The sequence below is a fragment of the Halictus rubicundus genome, unplaced genomic scaffold, assembly GCF_050948215.1.
Source record: "Halictus rubicundus isolate RS-2024b unplaced genomic scaffold, iyHalRubi1_principal scaffold0154, whole genome shotgun sequence".
NCBI classification, from domain to species: Eukaryota; Metazoa; Arthropoda; class Insecta; order Hymenoptera; family Halictidae; genus Halictus; species Halictus rubicundus.
Window position 1 is genome coordinate 455,900 of NW_027488695.1, and position 12,030 is coordinate 467,929.

Consider the following 12,030-nt stretch of genomic DNA (forward strand, 5'->3'; position numbering starts at 1 on the left):
ATATACAGGAAATATCTATTTCATGTTACGAGAAAAATATTTTTTTCTAAATATAAAATGAATCTTTATTTAATATTAGAAATGGAATATTTTTTTCCTAATATACAGATAATATTTATTTCATATTATGAAAAGAATATTTTTTTCTCATTATAAAATGAATCTTTATTTAATATTAGAAATGGAATATTTTTTTCCTAATATACAGATAATATTTATTTCATATTATGAAAAGAATATTTTTTTCTCATTATAAAATGCATCTTTATTTAATATAAGAAATAGGATTTTTTTTTAAATATGCAGGAAATACTTTTCATGGAAAAATATTTCTTCCAGAATATGGAAGTCATACAACTTTCATATTACGAATGAAATATTGGTTTCAAATATAAAATAAATCTTTATTCAATACTGGCAGTAAAATGTTTACTTTTAATTTACTTTGAATTCGAGTGTGTCACTTAATCGACATACATTTATATTATAAGACATTACGAACTTTTTAATCTTATACAGTTCAATCACGTTGCGTGAGACATAAGAGTTATGATTAATTAATTAATTAATTAATGTTCTTCCAATGTGCGACAAAGTTGCACGAACAATAATCGTAACTCTTATGTCTTACGCAACGTGATTGAACTGTATAAGATTAAAAAGTTCGTAGCAACAGACTCCCCATAGTATTGGAACCTATTCGAGATCTTTCTCGGCTTTGTCTAAACAGAGTCTGGAGATTATACTCGCTGCGCTAGAAAATATAAACATTCGACTGCAGTCAAAGTATTTGGGAGAGGTCCTGGCCTTATTGCAGCGGAGATCATTCATTCTTTAGCGAGCAATCTGTGTTGGGACGCAACGTATACAATGTGAGACCCACGAATGTATCTCTAGAATGAATTTGACACCAAATCTCACGACTTCGACCACCCGACTAGAAGAAATATATCAGTCTAAGTGTCGAAGGCTCTTGAGCTCGAAGCGACGGGACTCGTCCGATTTTTTGTACGACTTTCCGGCGCCATAACATTTACAGTTTAAGACAACGTCTGGACCATTTTCTAGATCTCACCCCCAATTTTCTCCCACTTTGCTTCATCACCTCCACCACAATTTTTGCGTTCTAGTCTTCAGTCTTCAGCCAGCTCTTACATAACGAACGGTTTGACTGCGGAACGCGACCTATATGTATACATAGTATAATTATAGTATAGAATAGTATAGAAAAGTTATTATAGTATAGAATAGTATAGAAAAGTTATTATAGTATAGAAATACGTAGCGTGCGTGTAGTGTAATAATACAAACGGATACCTCTCTACACCTGCATTTCATCGATCGCAGAAAAGGTAAGTACATTTATGTAATGTATAATAAATAAATAAATATATATATATTTCATTTTCTAAAGACTTGCAATTAAAGTTTTGGTAAATGTTACGTTTAGGGGAGGCACCTTGGATGACATATGTTGTCAAGGTCAACATTCTGAACAACTTTTCTCTATACCTTTATCCGTCGCTTGGACTTAGTTTGCGAAATAATTGCAAAAAACTTTCGTTAAATTTTGGTTACAAGTACAGTTTATTCTCATACAATCTGTCACTGAACACTAATTGAAATATACAGAATCATATACGAGTTGTTTTGTGGTTAGTTTGGCGGTGAGAGCCGCCCGACTACGCTTACAATGTTCCACATTTTGATTTCGTACATGTGTTTTTATTTCACGCGTACGTTGCCAACCCAAATGACTTTTTTCCTTAATACTTGCTTCATTTCCACGCACATATTAGTCGTTTTTGCCTTCAATACTGAAAATAACTGTTGCATTTTTCAAACTTTTTTTGTTCATAACTTTTTAATTAAAAACGAGCAAAAAGGTGACCTTGACAACATATATCAAGGTCAAGGTCATCCGAGCTGCCTCCCCTAAACGTAACATTTATCAAAGCTTTCAAAGATAGTTTTTCATATACCATTTATTTTGCAGTTACACAATTAAATTTCACAATGGCCGAAAAACGTTACAAAAAATATAAATTTATAAAGAAACAGATAGCTTTCAATCAGAGTCAGATGAGTCTTCATACCGAAGAAGAAAGTATAATCATGCCAAATAATTCGACAACAATTAATGACCCCGTCATATCTGATCAGAGTTCACAATTTGATCTTCAAATTACAAATAATAGGAGTAACACAAATTACATTACAGATGATACATCTACTGCTTTTAGAAATTTAAAATTAATTACCTTTTTAAAAACATGGTCCCTAGAAAATAAAATCAATCATACCCAACTAAACAATTTATTAAAAGGCTTGAAGGACTTTTTTCCTGATTATCAGATTCCACGCGATGCACGAACTATATTAAAGACTATGCGCTCATCAAGCAATATTACATCACTTATTAGCAAAAAGAATACGATAGCTCAATATTCATATTTAGGTATAAAGCCGCATTTATTTACTTTATTAGAAAATGAAAGTGTATTGACGGAGCTGAAAGAAACATTTATGTTTCAATTAATTTTTAATGTCGCTGGTATTCCACTTTCAAAAAGTTCAAATAAACAGTTTTGGCCCATTTTATGCAAAATAGTATTGAAACATTGTACGGTGCCCCCTTTTCCAATAGCAATATATTATGGCGATGCAAAACCTAATTCCTTGACTGATTATTTAAATGATTTTGTACATGAATTGAACGATATTTTAGAATATGGATTATTTTACGATGGTAATAATTTTAAAGTAACTGTTATATGTTTTACGTGTGATGCACCTGCGAGAGCATTTTTAAAAAATATTAAAGGACATACGGGTTACAAAGGTTGCGAAAGAAGTACAGAAACGGGTATATATTACAAAAAACGAATTGGTTATGTAAAACGTGACGCTAGCGCTCGAACGCATTCCCATTTTGAAAACTTTCACGACATTGCTCATCATCAAAATAATCAAACAACACCTCTGTTAAATATAATTAAACTCGATATAATAAAACATTTTGCTCTAGATTATATGCATTTATGTTGCTTAGGGGTAATGAAAAAATTACTCGGTCATTGGTGCAAAATACAACTTGGAATTTCAGATAAGAATAAATTATCAAAGAGAATGACATCTTCAGCAAAATATGTACCCAGTGAATTTAATCGTAAATCGCGTCCCATATCGGAGCTACCTCGATTCAAAGCTACTGAGTTCCGACTATTCCTTTTATACTTGGGACCCATTCTGTTAAAACAAATTCTTCCAGATAATTATTATGATCACTTCTTGTTATTTCATGTCGCTATTAGAATTTTATTACATAATAAGTTATATCCAAACGCAGAGTGGTTAAATACAGCTCGGGGAATGTTATTTAAATTTGTTGACAATTGTCCTAGCCTTTATGGCAGAGAATTTTGTACATATAATATTCATAATTTAGTGCACATTTCAGACGACGTAGAAAATTTAAGATATTCTTTGGAGGAATTAAGTTGCTTTCCTTTTGAAAACTATTTAGGAAAGCTAGTAAGCATGCTACGTAGATGGAATAAACCTTTAGCACAAATAACAAATAGATTATCGGAAAATGGAATGCCTACAGTCACGGAAAATATTAATACACAAATAAGGATTACAATCAGCAATAACAGAAAAACAATACAACTTCCTTATTTTAAATTAAAAGCGTATGGATTTTGTGACCGTTATGTCTTTTTAAAAAATGGACATGTCCTACAAGTCACAGACATATTAGAAAACAGAATAGTTGGGAAATTATCAACAAACTTAAAAAATTTTTATAAACACCCTATTAAATCCAAAATAATAGGATTATTTAAATTTGATAAATTGACTGATGAAATTTTGTCTTACGAACTAAATGAAATTTTGTACAAATCATTCGTAGTTAAATGCCATTCATATTTCGTAGCATGTGAACTGCTTCATCAGTATCACTAAATTTAAGTTTAATTACGTTATTTTAAAGTAAATATTAATTGAGGTATTTATAAATTTATATTTTTAAGGATTATTTTATATAATTTTTAAAATGTCGCCAACGAGAAAAGTATCCAAAATTCCAAAACACAATATATCCAAAAAGCGCATTATTTTCGAATCATCCGATTCATCTGATTCTTCGAAAGAAAGCCAACCAATTGAGCCATCGCAAATAGAAACACCAAGTAAGTCGGAAAATAGACAAAAATGCTAAATCTTTATTATAAATATCAAAATAGTAATCAATTATACATATAATAAGATAATAAACTTAAGGTGATAATAATACTTTGTGATATTCTCCACAGATGTACATAGTATAACAACAAATAAGGATGAGGGACAATTGGCCGCATTAAGTCGGCAATATATCGAAATAAAATACGACGTAAAATTAATTTTAAATAAATTAGAGAATATTGAAAGATTATTAAATGTTAGAGTAACGGGTGGAAGCAGCCATGACGAATTAGATAATAATTTTCTAAATCAATTACCATTAGCGTCGGTAGTTGCCATCAACGATTTTGATACGATGATATCAGAACACACAGAAAAATTTAATTCGCTGGTTTGTATTTACTGTTGTTTGGTATGTGGTACATATATATAATCTGTAATGTTGACATCAAATAAATAATGGCATATATTTTTCAGGTACAACTGTTATATCTAGTCGGTGGAGACACCAACAAAAAAATTATTTATAATATGCTTCGGAAAATTATGTCAAATGAAGCAGCTACGAATTATTCCGGATAAGGAAAGAAGAAAAAATTATCATTTGTAAATTTAAAATTATATGATGCTGTAATGAGTAAGTAACTATAATTATTACTTTTATGTATTGCCACGAGCTATACGTAATACATATGTATGTATTTTGTTTCATTTTTAATTTCACAGCTGCCACAAGAAGAAGGCAAACTACAATTACGGAGGTGGAAATAAGACAATGCGTGTCTTTATTTTTAGCGACAGCCAAGTCAAGGCTGTAAGCTTATAAATATATATAAAATATATCTTTATTTCAAGCGTATTCAATAAAAGTTAAATTAATATGCCATCAAATCCGTATTCATTATTATATATGTATCATTTGTTCCTTTGCCTTTTTTCCCTAGCTTCTTTCGCTTTACTAAATTCAATTTTCAGAGAAAGTCATACTTTGATTATAATAAAAAATCTTAAACAATAAAGTTCCATAAGATTCTGTTCAGCTCCTTCCACACTTTTGAAAGGTAGTGTATCTTTTATGGTGCCACTAGTATTGTTAGTGAAAATTGAAATGTTGGCAAAATGATTTCATCTGATGATTCGAAGGGGTAGGAACACTACGTTACAGATCACCGAGGTACAACAACCGTAGGCCACGTCACAAGGAGGGATGGGTGACCGCTCCAAGGAATGCCCGCGCCGCGCTCACGTGTGCCCATATTTTCAGTTCGCGTTTGGAATCGAAGTTTTAAAAGATACATATTTAACATTACATAAAAAAAAACACTAAATCCCGATCTAGAGAACCACAATTAGCGCAAGCCAAATATATAAAAGTGAGTTAAATATATTTTTTCAAACATCAAACCAATATTTTTTGAGCCACACATTTTAATATAAAGCAAACATTCGATTCAAATATTGTATACACATACATTAAATGTAAAATAAACGTTTAAAAAATATAGACTAACCATTCATAGAATATAACAGAAATATTTATTTTACATTTTTTAAATATTGATTGTATATTTTCTGAATATTTACATTACGTATTTTAAATATCTCTTTCATATTTGATGAATATTTAATTTACATTTCTTTAACATTTATTTCATATTTCCTGTATCTGTATATAATATTTCAATCTGATATTTATTTCATATTCAAAAGTGTGGCTCAAAAAATATTTATTGAATATCTGAAAAAAATATTTAACCAATATTTTGTGCTACTAGGGCTACTTCAGCTTCACTATCATCAGAACAAGTGTTTAAGTTGGAATCTGATAAGTAGGATGTTTCATTTAATAATAAATAGTCTCTTATATCTGCAAAATCCTTTTTTTCTTTTTTCGTATGTTTTTTTTTTATAATGGGCAATAATTGGATCCGACTCCAGTAGAAGACGATTTAATAGGTCTTTATTTGAATTTTCTCTTGATGTCTTGCGGGTATTATGTTCCCGAAAATATTTTATATTTTTATGTTGAGCCTCTAGAGCTTCTTCGGATAGTTTGCCAATAGGAACAATTGTATTTTTAATAATTTCAACTGCATGGAAAAGTAATTTATGCGTAGTTACCCGCATCACATACCAATTATAATGTTTTAAATATAATTCTCTAGCTTCTTGAATTATTTCTTGGAATTTAATAATATTTATATTTTCTCCGCTTGAGCAAATGTGAGCAGATTTAAACCAATGCGAAATTAAAGTTTAATGTGCCACCAATTACTGTAAAAAAATTCACGGGTGTACTTTGATGTACTTTTTTTAAAACTCTAATCAAAGTTGATAAATGTTAAACATAAAAAATTAGGACAAACTGCGATAATTTAAAAAAACTTTTTGGGAGATTGAAGGTCTAATAATGCTAAACACACCCTGTAAAAATCAAATTAAAAAACCAAATAGCTTGCGAGGGACGCATGTTTTCAAAAATGCGCGGAATTTGACAGTGAAGTTTCAGCCTCAATTTTAATAACAAATTGATTTATTCAGTTAAAATTTAAGGCAGTTTTAGAAACTACGTTTTGTTACGAACATTTTAGGATACATAAATTTGCAGATCTTACACTTTGATTTTCGGACTTTTTTCCATTGGACGACACACTGTGCGACGCAAGGAAAGAGAAACATTGTTTCGGTGAGGAGAGGTGTTCTCACTTTTGTTAGTTCCACTGCCATAATTCTTCCAGCCACGAGGCTCAGGGACAAACAGTTTCTCTAGAAATAAAGCATCGCCCATGGAAAGGGCAATTTTTTTGCGCAACATAAGTCTTTTGCACAAAATGTGTGTCGCGGTGGGCACCACCCACGTGTTCTCAGCAAATACCACTCTTTTCTCCAGTTGAAACAGAAGCATCCCGGTGGTAACAATATCTCCACCGGCCTGTGGTGTACTCTTTCAGGCCGAAACCAGGCCGAGGGAGGAGAATTTAGAGGGAGAATTGCTTACAGTTTTTGAACTCATCCAGATTTAATCAGATGATTTAATCACAGATTTAATCTGTGACCAATTGATACGATTATAGAAAACATGACGACGGAGAGAGAAATAATTAACGCGTTTGCTACTAGTGTTTGCTACTAGCGGTTGTTTTGGCAACAAGCTTCATCATATGATATTCTTCAAAACGTCCTCTTTTAAAATGTGGTGTCATATACGATCGGTAAAATATCGATGGAAATATTAATAATTACAGTATAACCTCGCCTGTTGCAACCTCATTTATTGCATGAACTCCTCGTTCGTTCCACGTTCAGTGTCCCTAGATGAGGAGGGAGAGCACGAATTGAGGGGACAAAGTTACCCTCTGTTTGCAGAAGACTTGTAGAAGAGGAAATTCAAAAGAGCCAAGGACATGTGGGGAAGAGTTCCGTGAGAAGAGTGAAGGAGAGAAATGCGGACAGTGGGGCCTCATTCTCTCTCTCATACCACGGGCTAGGAGCGTGGAAGTAGAGGGGCGGTCTATTGACCATCCCTAGTGAGGTTAGGTTTTTAGTGGGTATGGGTACGCCGAACGTCTGCGACCTGAGCCCCACACTACCCCATTCTGGGGTGTGCGTACGGCATTTTCCCCCTCACCCTTAAAAAAAAAAGAAGAGGAAATTCGAGCGGCGACAAGTATTGATCTGGCGTCTATGTCCGTTGCCAGGGACGCTGTTACGAGTTGCTGGATCTTGTTGCGCACCCTCGATTTTGCACACATTTTCGTATTAATACAGTGGTGAGACAACAAACCGATAGAAATAATTAACGCGTTCGCTACCAGCGTTTGTTTCGGCAATATTTCTTTAAGGTGTAACATTTTATCAAACGCAACACATCCTCTTACGAAATGTGAACAATATATGATTACAAAAACGCGAAGAGTTTCTCTCTGAATCGTTCTATGCTTCATATGTAATATTGAATGTCTACGTGGGGAAAATTAATTTGATTTTTTTGCACGAATGAAATCGCGATTGCCATACACGCGCGACAATTTCAACGACCGACTCTGTGAATTCATTTGAGGAAAATCAAATAAGAAAAACGAAATGCAGATAAAACAAGATTGTTTGCAGCGTTCGTAACGCGATCGTTATTACACAGTTCCGATGAAATAGTATTTTGAAGGAGAGTGAGAATCGAACGAGTGAATCGTTTTATTGTTCAAATAAAATACTCTGACTTTTCGCAAACGAGGACTTATTGAAATAACAAAAAAGTCACTAAAATCAAACGCGTAATTCTCCAAGTATGCAAACGATTTGGAATAAATTGAACCATTTACTGAAATAATATTTTCCTCTGTCTTTAGAGCAGAGCCTGTTACGAGGATGCTACCTGATAATTGCGTTTCTACCCCCTATTCGATGATAGTGTTATACCAGTATTACAGCGTCGTGTAATGTCCACAACTGTAACGTTTAAAGACATACAGTCAATTAATAAGACAATTTTTTAATAATTGGACCAAACGACTTTAATCTTTTCGAGATATTAGAAAAATTAGTGTCACAAACCAACAGAATTTTTTTCAAAAAATTGCAATTGGTCACAATCGTAGAGAAAAATTTGAGGGTTACTTTTTATTACCGTTTTTTATTCGGGCCTGTCTTGAATATTTAAAAACTGCATTTGGTAAATATTTGTCCTGAAGACGGAATTTTTCATTTCTCGCTAGAACACTTCTACAAAGAAAATATCTGGGTTGTATATCTTGTTACTTGATCGTTTCGAGGTACTTCGATGTTTTATTTCGATCAACGCCATGTAGGTCATCTGTGGGAACAGATGCCTGCTCCTGGCAAAACGCTTTTCCCACCAACGTGGTCGGCTAAGCTGAGTCGTACGAGGGAAAAGACGAAGGGGCACCGCAGCCCGGTAAAGATGCGAGCTGCGCGAAAGAGATTTGGTAGGGGAAGCAAGCGGCTCCTACCGTGCCATTCCATGTTTTCACAGCACATTCTTGTGCAGCGTAATTGTTTTATTCTGCATCATTATTCAAGTACATCAATGTTACTGATACGCATACTGAAAATTTCATCGAAATCGGTTGACGAAGAAAAAAACAGCGTTTTCTACTAAGGATCTCCATAAGAATGATTGAATTTTGTCAGTACTTGTAGATTGTATTTATTCTGTTTTTTTTTTATTCTATAATTATTACAGAATATTTTTTGTTTAAGAATCATTATTTTATAAATATCGCAATAATTTCCAAAGTAATTTTAAATTCTGATATTTTGTTAGATTGTCACCTAGTAATCACTTTCATATTTCCTATATGTGTAAACTCCACACAATCCAATTTTGCAAAAACTTTAACAGCTTCTATCTCAATAACTATTTGTTTGCGACATATTGTTCCTTTCAATCTTTTTCTCTTCTCGATCAGCAGAAGGTGTCAATGTAAAAAAGAAACTGTAACAACAAGTTTAATCGTTATAAACAATTTTACGGCAAGTTTCTCTTATAAACGTCCACCGATCCAGAGATGTAGATTCATCCGTAGGACGGATGACCGTTACTATTTATACACCCTGTACATAATCTGCTTCATACAAAGGTAATAGGGGTATCGTATAGGGGTAACAATAAAGGGAACGAGACAGGGGATTCACAGCTGCATTAGAAAGGGGATTCGCATAGTTACAAGACATTTTAAATTCGGGTTTGTACATATCTTTGCTACGTCTGTATAGAGCCTTTTTTTCGATACGAACACTAAATCTCTCGAAATTAAGAGAATCTCTTAGCGGCAGCAATCTTGTGACGTCATACTTGCTTCAGAATTCGAATTTTCTGCCGAATATTACAAATTACTCCACGATGAGGTAGAAATTCGCAATTTGGGCTCTATACAGACGTAGATTGGACTTTTAGGAAACACAATTGATCACTTCTAAACTGCTCATTGCAATATTGAAGCGGCAGTTTGTCTAGATTTTGACCCTTGCATACGTATATGGATTTCAAACCATGCCGGCCCCCTTAAGGGTGCGTGGCCGTTTGAGCTCTCCAATGCTATCGGAGAGTGCTATTCCTATATTGCAAAATAAAACACTGACGAATTTTTCTCTCGAGAGTAAATCGCGACAGTTTTACTCTCAGAGACACGACTTATGTTTTTTTAATGTAATTTTTCAGCATCGTGCGATACCGAAATTCGTTTTACAAGGAAAGTTTTCCTTGTGATTAAAAAAATTTGAATCAGTAATATTTTTTAATTTCAAAATTTACGTCCACAATCAGAGACCTCAAAACATTATATTTCAAATTTTTGCGGAAATCAAATAATTTTTTCAAATACACGACCGCCATTTTTTTAATTTTGAGTTCAGATCTGTAACCGGCGATCCCGAAAACCTTAGAATACTAATTTTTTAACAGAACGAACAATTTTTTAACGTACACGTTCGCCATATTGGATCTGCCATTTTGTTTTTTTAAATTTTGCGTTCAATTTCGTAATCAGCGATCATCAAAACATTAAAACACAAATATTCAATGAAATCTGGGTCCAGGACGGTCTTCCTGGAAATTGCAATCCGCCTAGGTAAGGGGCCACTTCTGTAAGGTCCTGGTCTGCGCAGGGACATGATCGTATGAAGGAAAAAGAAGGAGATATTGGTGGATGATTCGCTTCCTTGTTGGTCTAGTGATGGGATATTGATCGGATTTGTTGACGCAGGTGCGACGATTATAGCATGAGTAAAGTACAATTTTGGCTAAAATGGGGTACTTTAGTCATCCCGTATAATTTCGCATAGTGATTTGATTATGAAAAATGAATGTATAACATGTGTATGCCAATCAAATGGTAATAATAATTTATCAAAAATATGTAACACGCTTGTTTCGTCGTCTCGTCCTGGACACTTCTGGTTTTTCCTGCCAATAATAGTACCCTACTACTTTCGCCACGATATAGATCCATTACTGCGCCGGACGCGCATGCGCAAAAACCCCGACGAAAATCCCCCCACTGAAGTAGTCAGGTCATCCGGCTGACGGAGCTTGCGAGTTAGTCTTGCCGAAGCCGTCGAACCGTCGAACCAGATCTACGCGATGAAGGTATGTAACTTTTTAAGTTTTATATAAAAATGTTGTTTAACCCTTTGCACTCGAAGCTATTTCAATTCCAAAATGAAACATTTCTTCCGACTTAGAATATTGCCCTTCTCTGTTGCTTTGGAACATATCAATCCATTCCCTCTCTATCAATTCACGAATATCTGTGTTATTCTTCATTCTTGGGTGTGTCCCAAACAATAATCTAAATGGCGTTGTACCGATGCTTCTATGAGGTGTTGCATTTAAAAATTTCTGAGTAATATCCAAATAGCGATACCACTCATCCGGTTTGGGCGCAGACAACTTTGTTACTATTGGTATAAGTGTCCTATTCACACGCTCTACCTGTCCATTAGCTCTTGGCATTCCTGTCGTTATCAGACTGTGTTCTATTGCTTCTGATTTGCAATATTCCCGAAAATCATTTGAAGTAAAAGCAGTGCCACGATCAGAGATAATTTTCCGAGGATTTCCAAAAATCGCTGATTGTTTCTTTAAACGTTCTACTACTTCGGAGGTAGCTGTAGTTTTTGTGGCATACAACCACACAAACTTCGAAAATGCATCCACGACCACGAAAATGTGCTTGTAACTCTTTCGTGTGGATGGCAGTGGCCCGAGATGGTCGATGCGATACACATCTAATGGAATATTCCCTTTGTCAATAGAATGTAAAAATCCTTCCTGTCTCCCATGTTTCTTTTCGGCTAGAATGCACGGAACACAATTGCGCA

At 34.0% G+C, this 12,030-nt stretch overlaps 1 protein-coding gene across 1 annotated transcript; it reads left to right on the plus strand.

Moving 5' to 3' along the window:
• Positions 1-4,047: 4,047 nt before the first annotated feature.
• Positions 4,048-4,624, plus strand: LOC143363851 (uncharacterized). Its single transcript, XM_076804383.1, has 2 exons — positions 4,048-4,196; positions 4,320-4,624. The coding sequence occupies exons 1-2, from the start codon at positions 4,061-4,063 to the stop codon at positions 4,622-4,624; spliced, it is 441 nt and encodes a 146-aa protein (XP_076660498.1). The 5' UTR covers positions 4,048-4,060.
• Positions 4,625-12,030: the final 7,406 nt, after the last annotated feature.

Bases quoted from the DNA above. Each gene is read 5' to 3' on its own strand.
- LOC143363851 (XM_076804383.1), top strand. From the start codon at position 4,061: ATGTCGCCAACGAGAAAAGTATCCAAAATTCCAAAACACAATATATCC. The intron at 4,197-4,319 runs GTAAGTCGGAAA...TATTCTCCACAG, and splicing joins ATCGCAAATAGAAACACCAA to ATGTACATAGTATAACAACA.